The sequence below is a fragment of the Ambystoma mexicanum genome, chromosome 3p, assembly GCF_040938575.1.
Source record: "Ambystoma mexicanum isolate Mex_15411 chromosome 3p, UKY_AmexF1_1, whole genome shotgun sequence".
Taxonomy (NCBI): domain Eukaryota; kingdom Metazoa; phylum Chordata; class Amphibia; order Caudata; family Ambystomatidae; genus Ambystoma; species Ambystoma mexicanum.
This window is the reverse complement of record NC_090925.1, coordinates 911762853-911787390: the sequence shown is the minus strand read 5'-3', so window position 1 is coordinate 911787390 and position 24538 is coordinate 911762853. Positions and strand designations below refer to the sequence as shown.

General features: G+C 43.9%; 1 protein-coding gene across 1 annotated transcript in view; it reads left to right on the top strand.

The window, feature by feature from the left end:
• The window catches only part of LOC138581100 (uncharacterized), a 604063-nt gene that overhangs the window by 372152 nt on the left and 207373 nt on the right, over positions 1–24538 (top strand). Inside the window, exons 5-6 of the mRNA XM_069652175.1 lie at positions 5228–5291; positions 11372–11430. Coding sequence (XP_069508276.1) covers positions 5228–5291; positions 11372–11430 — 123 coding nt within the window. The remainder of the gene's footprint in view (positions 1–5227; positions 5292–11371; positions 11431–24538) is intronic.

Here is a 24538-nt window from a genome sequence, read left to right as displayed (position 1 = left end):
CAAATCTCTTGCAGAGAAAAACCCTCCTTGCATCGGCCCAGGAAGCCGCGAAACCCCTGGTAGACCACCCCTGATTGTGCGCAGGCACAGGCAGGCCAGAAGCCACATAGGCCCTAGAGATCACAACCCGGAACCACCGGAAAATGGAAACCACAGATGCGTTATGCCCAGCCCCAGCCGGACCACAAGCAATCAGAAGACTATCGGATTGGTGGAAAAGGCAAACCAAGCCAAATACTCCAACGCGTCCCGCCGGACATCAATGTTAAGCCGAGCCACCTCCTCAGGCGTTCTTGGATCATGAAAGAAGTCAGGGAGAACCAGACCCTGAGAGGTGTGAAACCCGAGAGACAACTGAAGGGAGAAACATCGGACCACACCCCGGCACCACCGAGTCTGGCAGCACCCTCAGGAAAGGAGCATGACATAAGAGAGCCCCAATCTCCCCAAGCCTACGGGCAGAAGTGAGGGCAATAAGAAAAGCAGATTTCAGTGTAAGATGTTTGATATCAATCCCGGAAAAGGGCTCAAAAAGAGGCCCATGAAGGAACCGTAATACAAGAGGGAGATCCCAAGAGGAAAGCCCTTTATCAGCACAAGGAAGGGAAGAAGAAAAAACCCTGGATCAACTTCCCCACCAACACCTCCCCATCCAAGTGACCGTCAGAGTCCCCCAAAAGGAATTTCTTGGAGGCCCACTGAGAGCGAAGCCTGGAAAAACTGCCAGGCCCCTGTCAAAACCCCTCCTGGAGGAACCGAAGGATAGCAGAGGCCAGAACGCAGGGGAGGGATCCCAGACCGCCCATACCAGTCTCGGAAATGGCCCCAATGTCTGCCTAACACCTTCAGAGTGGAGGGTCTAAGAGCATCCATTTGGACTCAACTACAGGATCTGAGAACCCCTGAGATATCAACCTAGACTGAGCAATAGCCACACCGCCCATTGCATCCGGTGGAATTCTAACCGCAGATCCCCTTGAAGGGGACACGGCCACCTCGGAACCAGCCAAGGTTCCTAGGAACGAAGCTCCAACAGAGAGGGGAGCCAACTCCGGCGGCACCAGAACAGAGCTAACAACAACACAGTCACCCTGGACACTCAGATGCGCCAAACCACCCGGGGCAGAAGGGGAATAGGCGGAAAGGCATAAAGGAAAACCCCAAGGCCACTGTACAGAGAGGGCGTCCATCCCCCAATCCCCTCAACCTGAAACCGAGAGCAGAAGAGGGGAACTTCTGCTGAGGCCGGGTATGCAAACAAGTCTAGAACCAAGGACCCTAATCGTATGCAAACAGGTCTAGAACCAAGGACCCTAATCTGACACAGGTCACTGCAAAGACCTGGGCCAACAGGACCAGTTCTGCAGAGGAGTGAAACTGGCGTCTGAGAAGATCCGCTTGAACATTGTCCACCCTTCTGATACGTGAGGCCAGCAGATACACCAGATGATATTCCTCCCAGGTGCCTATCAGCGCTGCCAGAGCATTCAAGGAACAGCCGGAACCCCTTTTGCAGTGGACATATGCCAAGGCCGTCGTATTGTCCGATCGGACCAAAAACCGCCGACCGTCCAGCAACTCCTCGAAGTACACCAGAGCTTGCACAATGGCACAACTCTTGCCAATTGGATGATCACCGGCTCTCCCCAGATCTCACAACCCTTGAGCTGAGAGGACCCCCAATGTATACCCTTTCTGCTGGTGTTGGTAGTAGGAGAGGTCACAGGAGGAAGGACCATGCACACCTCAGCCTGTAGACCTGAAACCCCCCGCCACCATAGCAGGGACACACACAGCGCTGGGGACACTGAAAACAAAAACTACGAAAGCCGAGATGTCGGGAGCCAGTGGGAGAGAGTATAAGACACCAGGAGACGTAACCGAAGACAGGCTCAAGGAACTGGAAAACATGCAAGACGCCACGTGCCCCGTAACTTCAGCAACAGGTGAGTCGAGACATACTGCCTTCTGAGAACCCAGCCCAGAACAGCCAGCAAGCGCCCCTCCTGCACAACATCCAGAGTACGCTCTCCCCAGACGTCCGGACAAGCAGTGCAGGGTCTTGAGACCCATAAGCAGGTGACACATCCTAGAAGGCATAGGGACCAGGAACACCCGCAAGTAGAAAACTTGACCCTGAACAGGGAGAGGAACAGGCAAGACGGTAACCCACAACAACCGTTCGGAGAGAACGGATCCCATGGCCAACTACTTGGACCGTGAGCTGGGTACCTAAGTCCTAACCATGCAAACCTGGACAGGAGGAGACAGGAACGGCAACTGATACCCCCTCCAGAAGGAGCCCATTACCCAGGAAGCCGAACCCCACCGGTCCCATACACCTCCGAGAAGATAGAGACGAGGAGCCAGGGAAAACCGCCAGTCACTGCACTTGCACCAGAGGGAAATCACAGAACGTTGAAACAGGCCTGCGCCACAATATAACAGCATGCTTGTCAGCCCACAAAAAGATTTGAGCTATCAAAAGGAAGATACTGGACAGCCCAGAAGTCCAGCAGACTATGGCCCCCTCAGCCGACAGAGGAGCCACCAGGCTGGAGTCAAAAGGGCAGAGTACTGTCACAAAGTGGGGCAAAGCAATCCCGGATAGCCGACATCAAAGGCAACCCCCTACCTGAGGTATGCCTATACTGGAAAACCCACTGAAGTGACATCCCCCTCCACCGGCACCAGGGGCTCTGAGAACCCCTCTAAGCACAGACATGTGCCACCATGTGCCCTATCACTTCCCACAAGTCTGAGAGGAGGTGTGAAAGCAACACGTCAGCACCGGAGGACCTAGGGCCTAAAAGAAGAGACACTGGGAACCCCCTGCATGGCCGTTACTTCCATGATGCATTTTCCATAATCCCATGCTGGAAAGGGAAAAGCAAATCAACTCCTTTGACTTTCCCTTGCGCAGTTTAGAGGAAGAGGACAGGACAAGGAGTCTGCGTCCATAGCTAGCACAGACCCAAACACACCACTAACACACCACATGACTGAGAGGTGGCTTGAGCCCTGTATCCAGTAGCTGGTAGCCCCATGCTCTAAATCGTTCCAATGCGTCGGTCTAGGAAGGATGAAGGACCGAGTCAGCACCGCTGAGACTCGAACCCGAAGTGTAGACTATGCCAGGCCGGTACCCTTCCGGCCGCTTGCAGACGTGTCCAAAATCTGCGCCGTATTCACAGGCAGCACGCAAGGAATGCAGCCAACATCCGGTGCATACTGGGCTGTGTGTGTCTGAGGAGCTGGTGGTATGTGACATGTCTGTGACAGAACAGAGCCCCGCACTTTCAAATACTCTGTCACAGTCACCCCACGACAAGAAGCAGAGAGTCCTCACAACAAAAAGGGAAGGCTAGCCCATACTGCCAAGTGCTTGCCATCATTTCCAATAAAGATGTGTACACAGAGCACGAGGTAACGGCCTTTCAAAGGAGTCAAGATGGCCATACCAGCAAGAGAGGGGAAAACATCAAGCACAGTCCTCCCCTCTCCTTACCTTCCCCCAGAGAATGCAGCTGACATCCGGTGCATCCTGGGCCGTGTGTCTCTGAGGAGCGGGTGGTATGTGGCATGCCTGCGACAGAACAGAGCCCCCGCACTTTCAAATACTCTGTCACAGTCACCCCACGACAAGAAGCAGAGAGGCCTCACAACAAAAGGGAAGGCTTAGCCCACACTGCCAAGTGCTTGCCATCATTTCCAATAAAGATGTGCACACAAAGCACGAGGAAAACGGCATGTCGAAGGAGTCAAAATGGCCATACCAGCAAGAGAGGGGAAAACATCAAGCACAGTCCTCCCCTCTCCTTACCTTCCCCCAGATAATGCAGCTAACATCCGGTGCATCCTGTGCTGTGTGTGTCTGAGGAGCGGGTGGTATGTGACATGCCTGCGACAGAACAGAGCCCCCGCACTCCCAAAGACTCTCTGCCACTGTCACCCCACGACAAGAAGCAGAGAGGCCTCACAACAAAAGGGAAGGCTAGCCCACACTGCCAAGTCGAATCAAGATGGCCAAAACAGGAGGAGAGGGGAAAAACATCAAGCCCAGTCCTCCCCTCTCCTTACCTTCCCCCGGGCCGTGCAGGACCCGGGACACAATGCTCACGCAGCGGTCCGGAGCCCAGCAAAGAACCGAGCGAGGCAATCCAGCTCAACTGTGACCCCAAGCCCCGCAGGGGGCCCAGGAGCAGTGCCGCACCTGAGGGAGCCGAGGGCCCCGCCACACAGCCCCCCCCAGGGGGCCAGCAATCGGTGCTCCCTGGTGCCCCGCACCGGGAAGAAAAAGTCCAACCTGCCGGAGGCAGGAAAAATTAAAACTGAGTGACATGGATGTGGGGGAGGAGTTATAGGGATTTAAAGAAATAGAAGAAGGTCCTGTGTCGGAGGCGGGTGCCTCATGAAGTAAGTACTGGGACGAGGAAGAGTGGACGTGGAGGTAATGAACTATGGCTTTTGCTCTGAAATAGGTCGGACCCACCTGAGGTTTTGGCATATGGCCTTGCCCTCATGAATGTCTGATGTATGATGTATTACTTCGTATGATACCACCGATATCTGATCACAGGTCACTGCCTCACTGTAACCCAAGGCACAACCTGCACCCATTGTAACTAAGTCTCCCTACAAGTAACAGTGCCACAATGCCCCTGGGCTGCCTGCGCGCTATATAAATGTAATAAATAAATATTCATTCAATACAAAGAGCATCTCAGGACTTGAAGGCAAAGCATGGTATATTGGTGCTCTGAACAGGTGTGTGTGTGTGCCTGTGGAGCCTCATACAACAGTGACAATAAATAGATATGACATCCACTACATTGAGAGCTGAACCAGCAGGAAAATATGCATTTAAATAACCAACATCTGTGCTGTCGTTTGATCTGTGTGAGGCTAATTTGCACGGCTGCTGCTCGTGAGGTGCCAGCAGTGAGTGTTAGAGAGATGGTGTCGTGCTGCCTCCAATCTACCTATTGAGTGTGTCAGCAGCGCGTGAAACGTTTCTGCCATGCAGTGTGATCTGCTAAGCGTGTGCTGCTGCTGTAACTACTTTGCGCCGGAAGGAAGCTTATGCTACTCCCCTTGCTTTGAATTTCACCGGCTTGTAGCTTTTGGCAGAGGTAGGCCTAAGTACGCAATAGATTTTCTGCAGTATCACCCAAGAGTTGAAACGAGCTATTCTCAATTACCTAATTCTTCAATTGTCTTAAACTAGATGGCCAGCAAAGAGGAGACACTGGCCTGCGCATGGACCGCATGGACGCCTTCCTGTCTGTCTCGTGAGTATTACCTTTCATTTCAAATGACCTCAGCGTCTGAGCAGGGTGACGGTTATGTCCTTGTCTTTGTCTTCACAGTCCAACTGTCCTTCACACCTGTCTGAGTGTTGTACTTTTCTCACAATCTAATGGTTTATTGTCTGCATTTATTCGCAATGTCTGGGTTTCTTGAACCCCTTCCTTACTACATGATGTAATTGCAGTACACCAGTCTCGTTTTACTTTAAGTTTCTCAGTTTTGAGCGTCTCGCACACTGTACTGGTATTATAGAATGCCTGATCACAGTAAGGCATACTATAGATAGAATTTACTGTGGGTGGGCGTGTTTTTAAATGTGTACCCACATGTTTGTGTAAACATGCATACACTCTTGCTATGTGTGCACCTTCGTGCATCCTGTTCACTGTTTCAGTCTTCATATACAAACTAATTACTTGTTGTCTTTCTTCCATGTTCATTGAGTAGTGTACCACGCCAGACATAGGCATTGAGGCCTCAGTTTAGTTTTTAAAATGCTATCCTTCGGTGGCATTTGAAAGGGCTTGATGCCCCTTTAAATAGTGTGCTTTGTTACTTTATGCCTATGGTTGCCTCCCCGCTCGTATGTATTTGGATTTAGGATTTTATCTCTGCCATGGGATGCAGTCTGAGTTTCAAGACTCAGAAGACAGGGGGCGTAGCAGGAGCTGCATGTGGGATTTTATGGTGGGTGTCAGCCAGAGTGGTCGTCAATGTGCTTCCTGCCAGGCTCTCATTTACTTTTGGTGTCCTTGAACCTGTGATTTAAAGCTCTCTTGTCAAAGAAGGGCTTTCCGGCAGGCATCAATTAACGGAAAATAGGTGATGGGTGATGGGGGTTTGACAAATTGACTTCTGTCCTGTAGGAATAGAAGGGTGAGTGGAGGCGCAAGCGCCCACTCAGGCCTTACTCTTCTATAAACCAGGAGCCAACACATTCATATATGTAAAACAGGCACAGTGATGAAATGCACCTTTCACCTTTTGTGGTAACGTGGACCGAGGTAAGGGTATACTCTTAAGAGTGGTTTGAATGTGATTTATTAGTGACCCAAACAGCAAAGCATCACAGCTCAAAATAAAGGCAAAAGGGAATGTCGAATCAAGGTTCTATAAAAAATATATACTTTAATTAAACACACCATCTGCAAGAAAACTAAATAGAAAAACTGTACAAAAACCCACCTCGGTAGAAAAGGACAAAAGAGATGCAAGAATGGAGAGAATGCAACACTCTGGGCGAGAATAGAGGGGTGAGAAGGCAATTTTAGCAACCACAATGTTTGTTGTAAAAAGATATCTCTTGGGAGAAAAAGTACACAGGTGACCTAGCAAAACAAAAGAGGTGGTGGCTGGGACCCATGTCTGGGCATACCTGTCCCACTCGGGGTGACTATAGCAAAACAAAAGAGGTGATGGCTGGAAGTTTTAGAATGAATCTTAACCTCTGGCATTGCTCTAGGCAACCTTCCAGACCACCGTTCTTCACCTGCCAAGCCATTACAAAAGGGGAAAGGCCATATGCAAATCAGGCTTGGTCCCACCTCAAAAGGGGCAGTCCAGCCCGCACCACTTGGTCACATACCTTCTGCACAAGACCACAAGTTTCCCCAAGCATGTTTCGGCATTGTTGGGCCTCATCAGTGAGGAGTAGCTTGGGTCTCTATGCGTTGAGCGCTGGCATGAGCTGCTATTCGGGATGTTGTCAGTCCACAGCTGTTCTCTGAGGAACGGGACAACTGTACCATACAGCCTAAGGATACACCACGTTTACACGGGCGTGGATGAGAGAAAAAACATGGCGTTTCACCCAGAACGAATGTATGTTGCAAGTTTCCACTTCATACAGATGATGATTGAAGGTGTTTTTTTGCACTAAAATGAGACGGTGGAGCTGCGATCTCCAAGAGGGAAGTCGGGTTGTGCGTAGTGGGTGAATTCACAAAGAGAGACATTGCTCCCTTTCCCTCTTTTATATGCAAATTATGTTCTCCTGTTCAACCTTGGCACTGGTCCAGCACGTTTCTGTGGACAGTTGTGTTACTTGTTGACATGAGTGCCTTGTCCCACTTAATGAGGACTGCATTCACCTTGTGTATCCAAATATTCTGTCACCCTGATGAAGGCTTGGTCTGGCAAATACTTAAGGCCCTTAGCCGAAACTCGAATAGACCAATTTATAGTGATATCTATTCAACTAAGGGACTCTTAAGTAACGTTTGCCTTAGTCATGCAGTTGGCAGCTGCGATATAGGCCAAAATATTGTTGTATGACAAACCTTCGTCTATCACTGTTGCCAGAATGCAATAATAACAGTCAACTTCTTTGTATATATTAGAACTTTTGTTTTGTTTGTATCATATTGCATTCTTTGCACATTTATGCTGTTTTGTGTGCATATATGTCTATTGTGATTTGGTTTGATTGTGTGGTTGGTGAGTCCAGTAGTTTGTGAGTATGAGTGAGCATATGTGATTTTGTATGATTGAAGGAAATTATACATGATGAAATTGTAATTCTTGTGAATCTTTGCACTACAGATGTCACTAATGATGCACTTTAATATTTTGTACTTTTTATTTAAATAAACAGTCATCATTTTGAATAAATCGTGTTGAGCAACATCAATTTGATATTCAAATATTGTATGAGAGATTGTTTTTTTGCGCATGGGTCTCTAGGCTCCACAAGCATGGGCCCCAGATCTGGGCATATCCTTTCCACTGGGAGTGACTAAGCAAAACAAAAGAGGTGATGGCTGGAAGGGTTAGAATGAATCTTAAACTCTGGTGTGGCTCTGAGAAACCCACCAGACCATTGTTCTTCGCCTGCCAAGCCATGAGGCCAAAACATGTCTGGGGATGCTTGTGGTCTCGCGTGGAAGAGATGTGGGAGCAAGTCTGATTTGCATATGGTCTTTTCCCTTTCTGTAATGGCTTGGCAGTTGAAGAACGATGGTCTGGAGGGTTGCCCAGAGCAATTGTCAGAGGTTTAAGATTAATTCTAAACCTTCCAGCCAGACGGCAATTCTTCACAAGGGTAGGTTCACATTCAGGGCCCAATTCTGAGCTTGGGATACAATTAGTGTAGTGTAGAAAGTCGATCAGTTTTCAGCACCACCATTTTGAGGTGCTGGAAAGATTGTCCTAGTACTGCTACTCACACAATTGCCAGTTATTGGCATGAAAAGGTCAGATGCTTTCACCATTTGTAAGGTATTAATGCTAAATGCTTATGTTCTCACACCCTATTTCAGATCTTGATATCCTATGGTATATACGACCATCATTTGTCAGGTATTGCCATATTTTAAGGCACTCCGTTCCAATTTGAATTTTGTATTTATTGAACATTTAAATAGCGCGTTACTCCAAAGCGCTGTACCGAACATACTAATAAAACAATAAAATTAGGTTTGTAGACTATAGAAAATTTACAAAATCTATATTAAGAGTGGAGGAGGTGGCTCTTAGGAGTAGTACAAAATAAAGAGTAAGAAGTACCAGAATGAAGAGAGACTGGGAGAGTATTCCAGTGGCAAGCAAGCAAGCAACAAAAAAGAACGAACTCGTGATTGAGCACACGCGGGCCAAGGAACTGATAATAACAATAAAGACTGAGAATGAAGAGAACGAGAGGAAAGATAAAAAGAGAAAAGGGAGGAAAAATGAGAAGGCTCAAGGCCATAGAGAGGTTTAAAAGCAATACAGAGAAAATCGAATTTGAGGTCAGAATGGAAAGAAAGCTAGAGAGAGTGAAATAGAGTCACGAGGAGAGAGTGAATGTGAAAGGAATATGGAAGCTTTGAAGACAGACTTTAGAGGAGCTAAGCGAGGAGCAGGTAGACCAAAGAGTGTACTAGAGCAATAGAAGAGACGTGAGAAAACAAGTGAGTTGTTCAAAGGTTTAGTGGCGTTAAACGTAAGAAAGGGCCTATTAACAAGATGAAACCGACAGATCCTGGTGTTGCCTTCAAATGCTACTCAGACCATTCTCCATGTCCCGCTATCATATGCCCAGGTACTGCAACCATATGCCAGGCTTGCCTATCATATGCCTTTACACCATGAGCCATATTTTAATATGAAATGGACAAGCACCTGCTCCTCCAATTGCCCGGAATCTATACCTTACATTGCAGTGCTAAACCTGGGGACTCTCATAGATTGCTAGATAATGGCATGACATGATCAGGTGCTCTCCATGTCTTTTTTGAGGCTGTGCGGCTCCTTAAAAGGAACTTGATTTTCAGTTTTCAAGCAGATTTGCTCATTTTAGGTATTCTGTATAAACAGTAACTACCTATTGCTATGCCTTGCCAGCAAGAGGCTAAGTAGACATACGATTTTGAAAAAAATTACATCAGAAGCTCAGGTACTCCTACCATTGCCAGGCCTTGATCTTAAAGGTCCAGGTATTCCCACCATTGTCAAATTCCTTTCTAGTGCAGTCTGCCTAATTGGAGAAGATGCAGCGAAGCAGCGTTTCTTTTCCACTTCCAGAATGTGAAGGATCTGGCTGCAGGGACGAGCGTCCCCATCCACCCAGAGGTTTCTCTAGCTTGGTATTACCCAAATTTACCTTTTAAAATTGACCTTTTGCACAATTGACCTAATTATAGTGGTCCTAATTGACCTTCTGAACAATTGACCTTTATATTATTTTAGTTACTTTATATATGTATTGGGTTGGTTTTGGAATATAAATAATATAAGGGGATTGGGTGGGGGTTGCAGGGTTTTTGGAATGGGTGAGGGGTTGCGGGGGGTTTCCATATATGTCCTAATTGACCTTCTAAATTAGGTCAATTCTCCACGGGTCAATCCTCCCGAGATCAATTGTTAAATTGGTATACAACCTCTAGCTTTGGAAGTATGGCTGGAAAGGCAGGCGAGGCAGGATGAGAGCAAAACCACTGGGGCATGGGATCCCAGGCTTTGATTGCACCGCCTGCCTTCACAGCCTCTTTGTCTTTGCGGACAAGCATGGCGCGCAACCTTTGGCTGCACCACAGAAGGAACAGGGATGCAGCAGTACTGTCCCCTGGCCAGCACTTTACAAGAGCTGGCTGCGGTGGAAGAACATTGTGTACCTTGACTCCCTCTTCCTTTACCCTGGCTTCAGCACACGTAGCATCCATACACTCCCCATGCCCCGCTTGTCGCCACAACCAAAATGTCCAAAGTGTAGAGTTAAGGGAGACATGTGGGGCAGGGGAGTGCAGGGAAACCGCCAACTCCTCCTGCTATACTCGGAGAGGAGGCGGAGAAGCGTGTGGCCTCCTTTCTCTGCTTCTACCATGGTCCATGTTCATAGAGCAGTGGGTAGGCCTCTGTGAATCAATGTGTGCCAACAGAAATTGTTATTTTGTCTCTTTGATATCACAGACACCAGAAAAGAGCCACAACTAAAGATTGCATTTCTTTGCTCAGCAAAAGATCCTCCCTGCCCAAAGACCTCTGCATGAGACCCTCCTATTTCAATAGAGAACGATTTCGATAGATGCATTTTGTCTGAAACTGAATCATGCCCCTGAACAACTCTGAGCCATGGGTAGAGTGCAGCATTTCGGCTCTGAATGTTTTTTTTGTTCCTCCATTGCCCCCAGTGAGTTGTCTCAGGCATTAAACTAGGAGCTGGTGGAGCAAGAGGCAGAAGCCCATTTTGTAGATGCTTGTATTCGTTTATTTGAGTTGCTTTTGTGACACTAGCTTTGTGAGGCTTGATTGTGTATGTGTGTGACTGCTGTTAGTGTCTGTATTTGTGTGTGTGTTTGTATTTAATGTGTTTGTGCGTACTCTCTGTATGGTTTGTATACTTGTGTACCTGCAGAATACATGTGTGTGATTATTTAACTGTGAACTGGGTGTTTGTGATGTTAATTAAAAGGGTGCATACACTATGGCGAGTGTCTGTGTGTTGAAGTGTGTACTTGATTACCTGTAAATTAACACTTGCCTTGCTATGGCGTCACTTCCTATATTTTGTTGCATGTATTTTGAGGAATTGTTTGCCATTGATAAACGGTCTTATTGTGGCTCCTCTCGCTTTTCTCCACAGCTCCTTGCCAGCCCCTGAAAGCTGGAAAAACTCATTTGCAAAGCCTGCAGTGGATAATGGTGAGACACCGCTGTTTAAGAATGAGGAGAAATGGGTAGGCCTGCGGACACCAGAGGGTCTTCGTAGGCAGATGGGGGATACCAGATAGAGATAGGTGGGTGGGCAGGCAGCGGGTGATGCAGCTGTCCTTCACCCCTTAAATTTGCTTTGAATCTGAAAGCTCTTAAAGCTTCTTCAAAGGGGGCATCCAGCAGTGGCTTGGCCTCGAGAAGCCCTGCGGTGTCACCTCCTCGCCTTTGCTGAACGGGCTTGCAGTAATTCTTTATTAGGGCCTGTCCTGGGGAATAGTGCTTCTTTATGTTGCCACTGCGTCACCCAAAGTCCTAGCCACGCCTCTTTACATGTCACAATTGCACACAGGCCCGGTTATGGGTCTGATAAGTGCTGTTCTCACCAGGTCACCATCACTGGACCTATGCATTCCAAAATGGATGCCAGTCACGACAGAATAGAGGGTCGGCAGTTTGGTCTGAACCGTAGCCACAGCCAAACCGGTGGTGCCAACCACTTCTCCTCTAGAAAGGAAAAGAGAATTGAGGTAGAGAAAAGACTGGCCTGGGGACATTCGAAACGTCACAGATGGTCCACAGGCAGGTGTGCATGAGTACTCTCCTCTCTGCTGCTTCCAGTAACTAGTTTACTAGATAGGCTGTTTATTTGCAGACACCCTAGAGACAATGGGCAAGTAGACCATAGTTTCCATCAGTTTGACATGCTAGCATACCTGATTTCAACAATAACATTTAAAAAAAGGTGATATTTGGCCAATGTAGCCAATTTAAGCATATAAAGAGACCCATACCTGAAGATGACGATGGCATTAAGTGGATTCATCTTAAAAGATCAATACAGAAAACTTGGCACACACTACTTCATGATATGATAAGTCATTTATAACGCGCCTGTACTCAAGTGTTTCTATAACCGAGTTATTCTTTGGACTTACATCCAGCTTTACTTTGAATGGTTAATTTACAACAAGACCCTGAAGAAGCACATGTGGTCCACTAAGTGTGAGGCATGTATTTGGTACAGGAAGAGAGGCTTAATAATCAATTGCAAGAGGCAGTCTCATGTTAAACACTCATTTCTTGAAAAATGTATAGAACATTAACAATTATAGGGAAAAAATCAGGAGAACCAAATGCAAGTTACAACATTATGTTTATTATGAAATTAATGGACACACATGAAACAAAAGATAATATTGTATGCAATTTTTATTTTTTTGTATTTTTTGTCTTTGTTGTGTATGTCTAAATTTGGACTCATTTTGTATCAAATTCAAGTTTCAAGTGAAATCAAATATCCGTAGTTCCTTATGCCTGCTTTAAGCTTTTGTTCAGCTTTTTGTCAGGACTAGCACTGCTGGCAGGTGTTCCAGTCCCAGCTTAGTGCTCAGTGCGGTCAGCGGAGGAATAATTGAACTCTTTTATATTTGCTCTGGTAATCCTTTGTATATAACAATGCGAGTTTAAATACAGTGCAACTTGGCGTCACACAGTTTTATGCACTGGAGGAGAAGTTACTTGACAAAGAAGTAAACAAACACCTCCACAGATCTTCTCTTTCTCATAAAACCATAATGTATCAAAACAATATAGCGAGCATCAGCAGAAAAAAATATACTCGAAAACTTTCAAATTTGACCTTGGATAAGTGAAGTGTAATTACCCGAGTTCTTTTCCATTCCACCAAATTATGTTATTTTTCCACATTAATCCTTTAGACCTCTGACCCACCACATTTCTATAAATCCACTGTTTATTTAGTCTGTTGACCTGTAAACAAACGCAGCCAAAATGGCATTTCTAATTCGCCATACCATTGCACCAAATAAGCAACCTCTCAATAACCATTGAATTTGATATTACAAAACCGGCTTGTGCAATATCAAAATGATACCATTTAGTGACATTGCTTACCTATAGCACATGCATTATTGTGTAAACCTTCTCAAGCACTTGTGGGGCCCGGGGCATGGACACCTTTGGGCCCCACCACACCCTACCAAAGTCATCAAGGGATCTAGAATATATGCTCGCTATGGTCTTATTGCGATCACCACCCATAGCTTGATATGCTTCCTCCTCGTGATCAAAATAAGCATGGGGACCTCCCTTTCAATCCCCTCACCCCTTTCATTCTTGTAATCGGAATGATAAGCACGTTGCAGCCCACAACAAGGATATTTGTATTTCATCCATAGGTATAGGAACTGTTTCACGAATAGCAGCCACAAGGAAGGTATACTGCCGATAATATAAATGCAGGACACAGGTCGTATGAAAAAGGAGCACATATTCCAGAATAGGCAGATGCCTCCGATTAGCAGCCTCACAGAATGCAAGCGTGCTCAAGCATTGATATACAAGACCACTTCGAAGCAAGGAGAAAGCCACACACACCATAACATAGATAGTGGATGGACATTAGACGCTACCGGGAAGGTGTCTGTACTCAGAGAGACTGAGATTAGAAGAGACACATGGTTTCCAGGCAGTGCTGTCAGTAAAGAGCAAATAAATAAGTGGCTGTGGGGTACAATATGTCAATGTGCAGTATTATTAGAGGAAGCAACCTGTGAAACCACAAGTGAGATTTTTTGGAAATACCAGACCCTGAGAATGAAATCACTCTGAAGGGATGACCTTTTTGAAAGGTTTAGGGACTGGCACGTTTGACAGGTTACGCAATACATATTAGAAGAGATACCTAGGATTACACATGGCTTAGGAGGTGAAGCTGGGATACATGCCTACTCTGCAATTTTTGCAACTTATCACTTTCTTTTCCAGTTCTTTACATGAACTAAAATAATCCCATTTTATAGAACTGACTTGGAAAGTACACACATCTCATAACTCAGCATGGACATTTTTAAAAATGTATGCAAAATAGGAATAATCCTAGCTTCATTGTCTCCATCATCAAGGGAAGTATACAGCACACTAATTGATATATCTTTGGTTTCTCTTTTGTAGTCTAAAGCTTTAAATACACCCAAACACACAGGCTTTTATTTAAAACACATAGGCTTGTTATTTAAGAATATGCAGAAAAACCTTTGAATTGAACAAAAAAGCAAACCGTTCTTATGTCAAATAATAAGACTTTAAAATATGTTTGACAGAGGTCTGCAATATATAGTCTGCTCTCTCCTGTCTAGAACTCATTCCACTCAAATGGCCTAAATAAAAAGAAAGATCAGGTAATGGGCCAAACAATACCACCAGCATGTGAGAAGACAAACCTTTTCAATGACAGCACATTAATGTCAGTGATATAAGATTATTTGTCAAGGATCACTGTATCGTCTGCTGACAGTGGCAAAGCCAGGACACAAATATGAACGCTTGGGTTCCACAGTTTCGAATTTAGATACCTAATCACCTCTATGAACTAACTAACATATTATGCTCATCTTTGTAGGTGCCTGCCTAGGTTTTACAACTCCCCATCTGAGCAAACCAATTTCTAGACCTTCACCATATTGATTCAGTATTAGTTTCTATAGTAACCGATATCTGGTGGAGGTGCATTGGTGATAACACCAACTCTTGTGCTACAAAACAAAGTACATATACATGCAGGTTAATCACAGACATATGAAAGGCTGACTCTGCCTTCCTGGAATTTGGTATTGTAATCTTGCATACGAACACAGATTCCTGCAACAAGTGCTTAACACGCTGAGCTATCTTCTGAACCATTGCTACACTCAGATGCATATCAACCATTTTATCAGTACGCATATCAACTTTGGCTATTGCACATGATCACTGCAAAACACACAGAAATTTGAAAATGCTACAGAAGTTCTGCCAACGCACAAACTATTAAACAAGGGATTGGGAGTCCCTCTACTGAGAACGAACATGGGTCAAATACCCTGTTCTATGAAATTTCTCCCACTCAGTAGGGCCTACAACCACAATTTACCTCACTGCACCCTTCACAGAGGAGAAATACTCATTTGCATGTCAGTCTGGTCCCACTCACAAGGGCAGTCCAACACCGAAATGCTAGGCAAATCTCCTCTGAACAAGAGTGCCATCAGCAACCCCAGACACATGTTTCACCCTTCTTGGGCCTCCTCAGCGAGGTGAAGCTGAGCCTCTCTAAGGCACAGTGAGCAAGGGGTCCACGTCTGGATTACCCTGGGTTACTTGGGCTAAACCCCCAACTTTTACAAATGAAACAATGGTGTGGGAGTGTTTTAGCTGTACTGCACCCTTCACAGAGGAGAAGTATCCATTTCAGGGGCATATGTAATTACATGGGATTTTGAATGAAGGGAAGTTGAGAATTAGGGAATGTCATTTCACTAAAATGCCAGGGGTAGCAGAAGTGACATCACACATCCCTTGGCCTCTGATGATATCACAGGCAGTGATGTCATTTGCCCCTGCCCCCAAGTGACATCTAGGGAACTGATGGCACATGACCTTTCACCCCTTGACAAACAGGAAGTGGGCTAACATAGCATTGTTCCCAAGTATGCTAAGAAAAATATGGTTACAATATCATTGTAACATGTTATACATTTCATACAAGAATGGATCACTATATGTAGCATTAATATCAGTGTGTATAGGCCCATATTACCAAATGAGTGTGAATGAAGCAGATGTCCAACACAACAACATAGACTATTGTACATCACTCGGGCTAAACTGTAAACTCGAAGAGGCCTAATCCCCAAAGCACAGACATTCAGTGCCTGCAAAGTATCTGGCTACAGACTGGAAACAGCAACATGTCCAACCAGAAAAACAATGGTCTGGAGTGTTGCCCAGAGCTTCGTCAGTGGTTATGAATGATTTGAAAAAAAACAGCCATCACCCTTCTGTTTTGCCTATTTGGTAAGTAAATTGTAATTGTTATTGTTTATTTGTACAGTGCTTATACACAAGTGAAGTGCTTCAAAGCGCTTCAAGGCAGAAAGGGAGTAAGGGAATACAGTATGCAAGTGTAAAGACAGAAGTGCGAGGGGGTGGACAAGTGTGTCCAGTCCAGCAGTGCCCTGGGTTAAGTGCAGAGAGGTTACCCCTCTCATGGAACGTATGCTGAAAGTGCAGTAGTGATGAACATGGTGCAGGGGCCCAGAGACAAGTGCAAAAAGTGGCGGGGAGCCTGGGATCCATGAGGCTCTGGAGGTGAACCAGGCGACCAGTCAGCAAACATGAACAGAGTTAGGGAAGAGAAGGAGGAGTGAGGCAGGAGAGAAAAGAGAGGAGGTTAGTAGGGGAGAGGGAGAAAGAGCCACAGTTTTTTTGTTAGATGGGAGATAGAGGGGAAGGGTGTGTTGCAGGTAACAGTAATTGCAATTTAATTTCTTTTTATGTCAACAGCAGCAACAGCTCCATGACATCACCCCTAGAGAAGGTCAATTTTATTATTTTCTTTGGTCCTTTATATATTGCTTACTGCCAGCCTCCTCCAGCTTCAAACACTGGAACAGGAACTGAACCCATGTTGCACTGCATCCTCTTGTTCTACAAGCAAGTGTGTTGCCCCTGATCTATCCTTCCAAATGTTTATATTTTTTGCTTGAGGAAGCAACAGATGGTTTACTTCAAAGGCGGAGGGCAACCTCATGTAAATTAATTATCTCCCTATGCGTCTATCCACAGTGTGCCTGTGATGCAGATCTGGCAGACCTGGGTCAGGTGACACAGTGCCCAGGCAGGATTGGTGGCAGAAGCCACTGGGGCACATCCTTCTCATCACAGGCCCAGTGGCGCACTGGATATGCAAAGCAGACAACGGGAAACACTGATAACATTTGCGTTCATGCTGTGTTGTCACTGATTACTGCAGGCTGCTGTTACCCATACCCAGCTAGCTAGACCTACCCCCCATACCCTTCCTGTTGCTACAGTACTGGGTATGAGCTGCACAGACAGCCCCACCTCTGAACCCAACCATTCAGGCATTCTTCACTAACAGACTGCCAACCTGTTAGTGATGGCGGTCTCATGGTTTTTCCTGCATGCCTGTTATTTCTCTAGCTAACTAGATCTAGATTCTTGGTGAAACAATCTGTGGCAGATTTAGCTGCATTTACAACCACATTTTTCAGGTGCAACAGAGATACCTGCTCTTGGCACTGCCTCTTTGTACAGTGGCCGAGGGGTCACAAGGACAGGTCTAGGGGTAGCAGAGGGGGAGCCAAGGGTAGCAGTTACTACCCCTGGTTTCCCCAAAATTACATCCCTGTTATGAATACCGGGGTGTATTACAAATGAAGCATATAATTATGTATTACCAGGTGTTTTGTCTGAATTTGTGGCAGAGGACCAGTGTCACATCATTAATCCAAGATGGCTGGCGCTGAATCAGAATTTGATCTATAACTCCTTTCAAAGTGATCCTAGCAAATATTTTCTATGAACCTTTTTTGTTCACCATAAAACTCAATAAAGAAGGTCCTTACAAGAATTTGATATCTCTTACTGTTTAGAAGTTTCTGTTCGCAGTTCGTTTTTCATGATTTCTAAAAAAAAATGTCCTATTTTGTTGAACATTATTTAAGAGCAGTTGAAGCGTGAAATTTTATTCTATCTTCCAGTCAAATCAATTTTTCAAAATATCAAATACCTCTCTATATTGCAAAAGTAGAACTTCCACCATCAGCAAAAAAAGAAAATGGTTAACTGACTTTTCCTTGTGTATTTTATGTCAAGAAAGAAAGAAATCTGCCCAGGTTAATCCAAAATATTATGAAAACGTTTTAGAGTGTATTAAGAAGAGAGCCGAGTGGAACAATAATGAGTACTTGAACATAAATCTACAATTAGGCAACTTAACATGTGAAGATCTGAAAAATGAAAAAAACATCATGGCATTTGGAATGCTAAAAGAAATGTACTCATAAGGCAAACATGGATTGAAGCAAAAGATTGAATGGAGAGTAGTTATGTGAGCCAAAGCCGTCTATATCCAGCCATCAAGAATAGGAAGAACTAGAAAAAAACTACACTACAAAATACTTATTTACGACAGAAATAAATGCTTCTTTTTCAATAAAGAAGGAACAAAACAATTATTCAGCAGTCATCTGAAGAGAGCAATAGAATTGTCTAAGAATGACACATTGAAGGTTGGCCTTAGCGATTGTACAGATCCTGCAGACCAACACGCAAGGGAAATTGCTTATCACAAGCTATGTTGGAACACACATGTAGTGAATGCCTTAAGGCGCGAGCGTACATGAGGTGGAAGAAGAAGTAAAATTATGAAGCAACAAATGTTGAATTTGTGTTTTCAATCAGTGATTTTCTCTTTGAAGGCAATATAACAATGATGTGGGAAAATGAGCTATAAATTGCAGCTATAAAGGGTTTAGAAGGAGGACAGATGAAAACAAGAAGACAAATCAAATGTTTCATAGAAGAAAAGCTTGAATGTATTGGCACTATTTTTAGTCATCCCAAAAGTGTAAAGAACCGCTACGAGTCTCACTGAAAGTAACCGCAAATGTTGCACTGTCTCATGTAGAAGAATTTGAGGCTATTGAGAAAAATATGAGACCCCTTGTTGAAGCAGCTACGATTTTACAGAGAGCCATACTAATTTGTGAAAAATGGAAATTCGCTGAAAGTTTTGATCAGGTGAATTTGGTAGATGTTGTTGCAAAGGATGTTGTTCTTTTTTACAAGTGGTGCTGTCAAGGACACATGGATATGAAAAGTAATTCAGAAAAGCGGGATACCACTGTAATGAACAGGACTCATAAATTGTCACAGATGTTAAAATATGAAATGCTATCAGCACTTCTACCACACAGCATATCCGCGCCCTTCGAAGTTATAGTTGGACTCACAATGCACACAGCTATGTGCAGCAAAATCATCATTACATTTATACATAGCATGTGAGCTTCTATAGATTATGCCAGAGTCCTTTGGTTTGAGACACAGATAGCCAGAGAGGTAATAAAATGCATGGATGAGTATGGAGGCTCTTACGTTCCCTCAGAGTTGGTCAGAGGCGGATTTGTCTATTGTGCTGCTGACAACATTGACTTCCTTGAGGATACTCAGTATGGTAAATGAACATTGCACAGTATAGTTATGGGGGTCTATCAGGAGAAGGAGGAGTCAGATGTCAGAAGCCTAATTGAAATATCAGGCCCATCATCACTTTGATTACTGCCGAAGATTCCTCAGTTCCTGGCTGAGGTCATCATGTCTTGCAACATTCTCAAAGGGTGTAGACCGCAGAATCCTGTAAGCAATCAAATCATGTACAGAGAGGAATGCTGTTATTTTAGATTCCAACAGGCTTGAGGACGCCTTTGGATGATGGCAGGAGTCTTGCAGTTGAGTGATTTTCAAGAATGTTTCAATGAAAAGTTGCTGGATACACATTGTAATCTCACTCAAGAAACCAAACTGATGAATGTGAGACAGAGTCAATACAGTTTCGACTTGGTCAGTTTACAATTCCATTATAAGTGATCCTCCAACTAACGAAACTAGGGTCTGTGTACTCCCACTCATAGATGCCAGCCAAACAAGCACACACATACACACAGCTCATATTCATGAAGAGGTTGGAGAAAATATCATCTGTTGTCACCCCAGAATCAAAAAAACTTGTAATATTGGATCTGGCCTTTACATGACTGTTTTAAAATTAGCTATGGCCAAAAAAGACTTGTCAAAGAACTGGATGCTTAGACCAGGTGAGCTACAAATAATAATGGCAATGCTTCGAGCGATTGGTTCTTTCTTGGATGGTACAGGGATTGAGGCCACCTTAACTGTACTTTATAATGCAAATGTTGTCTCAAAGATTCTATCAGGCAAGGGCATAAGGAGAGCAGTTGGAGCACACATGTTACTAAGGCTTGCACTTTTCAAATTCATCATCAATGACTTCTACAAAGAGCATGTTGAAATCAAGGAAAGGATGGAACCTGAATTTAAGAAGTTACTTAAAAGTTTACAAGTGGATGATTCCCAAGAAACAAAATCAGTCCATAATTATGTTCTGACAGTTCTGACAAATTTGAATGTGATGGCCAAAATGGAAGCATTTGAGGCTAAATAATCTCAAGAAAACCAACACTCAGTTGCTCCTCAGTACATTCATATGGTGGACATAATGCTTTCATTTATCAGATCCAAAAGGCAAACTGGGATTCACACCTTGCATCACTTGAAGAGTTTAAGTACTTTTTCACCCTCAATTCGATAAACTATGATATGATATGATATGATATTTTATTTATATCGCGTTCATACACAAGTGTTTCTTGCAAGTGTGATAGGATGGTACTTAGCAGAAATGAAAGAGCTTGAAAGCTAACACCCTGACTTGAGTGAGTTACAGAAAGGCAATTGGGTAGTAAGCAAGACAAACGTACCCTTTTCTGATTCAGATGCACATGAAGCTCTGGAACATCAAAACAGGGCGATTAAAGTACTTGGTAGTGCGATTAATATTACTCAAACGAAACATGCTCTAGCACGATTCGTTTTAGCCTCTCCGACCTGTTACGGCTGTCTACAGAAGCAAAAACAATTGTCTGAATCACAGGTTATGAACGGTTGAAACATCACCACCTAACAGCATCCAAAGCAACACACCAAAAGGAATATGTTTAACACATCAGCAACTCGATCATGACATAGACTAATGCTGTGAATTATGATGGAAATAAGCTCATCAACAGCACGACAAAGGCAGTTTTTGATGAACAAATTCAGAAGGACACATGAAGAATGACAGAAAAAGGTTGAAAAATGTACAGCTTAAAAGAAGACCAGATTGATCATACAGTTGTAGTCTGTGGGCACTAATGAAGAAAGAGAACCTTCAGCTGTGTAAAAGTGCATGCAAAGTTGTAAAGTCAAAAGTATCAGACACCATAGTGCAGTTGAAGGCAGATTGTTCTTTGTTCCCACGTTTGCTGATTGCGTCACAACGTCAAACTGACATTGATCTACAGGAATGCCCGAGTAACTACGAATTCTCTGCAGATGGTACAATGATTTTAGCTGCAAACAAAAGCAAGCTGATGAAGATACTGGAAGAGGAACAACATACATCGGTTTCTGACAACATGACAGAGGTCTCTTCATTTGTTACTGAGGACAGGTTATCTGTACCACAGCAAACATATTCAGCAGCTGTCCGTGATGGAATGGCAGAATTGCAAGCACTGCAGAAGGCGTCATTTGTGAAGACATGCGATGACCTTGCAATTGAATTCAACAAGAAAATACAACCTTATCTGCTGAAGTATGATGAAACTCATTAAGTATTTGATGCCTACCTAGAAAAGTCACTCAATAACTCCATGAAGGAAAAGAGCAGGAAAAGCAACACCTGTTGAGTACAAAATCACGGATGCTACAATGTTGAACATTTTTCCATGAGAACCTTCCTACTGCATTCTAAAACTAAAGATGAGTTAACAGTTTAGCTCTCAAATAAAGCAGTTCTGCATACGCAGAGGATAAAAAGAAGCCTGCTAGCCAGTTGGAAAAATGAAGCCAAGTCATCAGATGGAAATGATGTTGCAGACACAAAAATAATTCTTCACTCCCTTTATGTATCATGTTGTCACGTTACTACCTCCACAATTTTATACACTGATGCTGATGTTTTTGTCCTTTCACTATGGTGGTCACTGTTTTTCCCATCTGACAGCATGTTTGGCACAGAAGTTGGGACTAATAGAAGATTTATAGATCTCAAATGTGTGTGCTCCTGCTTAGGGCCTACAAAAGTGCAGGTATTACTAGGCCTTCATGCTCTTTCAGGGTGTTATGTTACCGGTTGCTTTGTGAAGAAAGGAAAACTATCTTTCTGGAAAGTTTTCAAGACTACAGAAAAAGAAATCGTTGAAGCTTTGCAAAGACTTGGACATCTAGAAGAATTTAAGAAGGAAGATGAACGATTGATAGAGCGATTAATTTGTCAAGTCTACTCGCCAGGAACAAAGATTTCGGATATTGGTCAACTGCGTTGATGGATGTTCACAAAAAAAGAGATGCAAAGTGAAAATCTGCCACCAACACGATCCTCTCTAATACCATATATTGTAAGGACTCATTAACTTACCAATCAATCAAGCTTTATTTTCGGGACAAAGCCATAAACGCATAACAATTCATAACACATTTACATAACACAATTCAGGACACATTATCATTACAGGGTTTATAACCTTAGTTAATTTCGGGGGATTTCTAATTTCATCTTTTATCATTTTCAAAATGGCAACTGGCTATAAATAACTAGAATGCAAAGGTAAAAAGTAAAAATTCCATAAAAAGGATAGATTTTAAAATCCTCAACTAAAACTATTCTAAAAAATGTATATTCAATCAGAATTAGTAAGCTATTCCATACATAGAGACATTTGGGTTGTCCTCTAATCTGTAACTAATGTGCTTCTGTCTCCTAGGTCTAAGTGTCCAACTTCTAAAAATGTAGCGTGATGTTGCGAATATCACATAAGGGCAGGTAGACAGTTTACAGAAACTTAGTGCCTCACTAGTCTGATGTATCTCGTCTGTTATCAAAATCGGGCATAAATACAATCGTCTCAGTTTAAGAGACTTTGGACAAATTAGGAGGAAGTGAGTGACCGACTCATATGTGAAGCAGGCATTCCTCAGTGTTATTAGATCTTCATACTTTGGTAAGTGGCTCCCGGGGCAGTATTCCTAAACCGTAGGAACATTGCCCTTTCAGACGATGGACCAATCGAGTCTAAGTACCATTCAAAACCTGTTACTGTTTTGTGTAAAAGATACTCCAGACCCAACTGTAATGTTTTTGCTGCTTCTACCAAGCAGGTCCTAGATGTCACATGCATGTTTTCTTTGATTCTGGACCGGATCTGGTCCTTTACAACTAGGGCCGTCTCCCATAGGGTGTGTTCACCCATGGACAATAAAGTGCAATAACATTAACAAATATAATATTGGTTTCAATGAAATAGTGTTGAATATTGGCGTAACATCTAGATCCATACGCACACACGCTTAGGGAGCTCTCAAAGGGAGTTACAGCAGTTTTAAAATAAATGTAGATTCTGTGACATCCAGTGACCTTGTGTTTCCGCAGCCCAGACTTCCGCCCATTTGTTGATGCTGGGATGGACTGTTTTTTGTGCAAAATTAAAGCTGGAGAGACTGCACCGCTCCCAAGCTTGTAGAAAAAGGACTTCACTGCACCGCTATGTTTGCTCAAATTTAAATTAGATATCAATCTGAGCTACCCATTGCCCATTTTTTCTGGAATCGAATACCTAGATTGACAAAATACCTTCCTTGTTCCAATACAGAGCCCTCTATTTCCAGTGATAAAGAGAGAACATTTCAGTGACTTGGTTTGAAAACCATCACATTTGTCTTCTCTGTGTTTACCACCATCTCAAGGTCTTTACATTTTGCTTTGAAGACATCAAGGGAGGTTCTCAAGCCTTCAGGTGAGGTTTCCAGGATCACAGCGTCATCAGCTTAACATACAGTTGGATACCTTTCCTTGCGCAGCTTGGGACAGTCCAAATAACCCTTTAATAATACATTGATTGCCTCTTGGATGTATGCACAGAATAAAAGCGGGACAATCACGCATCTTTGTTCGACCCCCTTTTCTACAGCAAAGGTCAGTGTTAGATCCGCCCAAGCCATACCTCACTTCCGCAGTGTTCCCGGAATAGAGCTGTTACACTAGAAAAATCAAGAGGACCGGGTCCTTCCTTTCATACATAATCTTCCATAAATGTTTTCCAGAAAAAAACAACTGTCAAATGCTGCTCTTAAATTTAAAAAAACAGCGTATGCTTTGACCTTGTGTAACGTTATGTATTTCTGTATTAAAAGGAATAGACTAAACATTGGTCCATGGTTCCCTTGTTCTTCTGGAACCGTGCCTGTAAATTAGTGAATATACTATTTGTGTCTACTCACTCATGCAATCAATTTAAAATAACTTTTCCAGATATTTTTTCCTGAGCTGTCAAGTAAGGAGATTGGGCGATAATTCGCCAGTGAGGCCTGCCCTCCCTTTTTGTATTTCAGGACTAACAAAGCCTTTTGCCAGGAGCACAGTACTTTCCCCAACCTAATTATCGTGTTA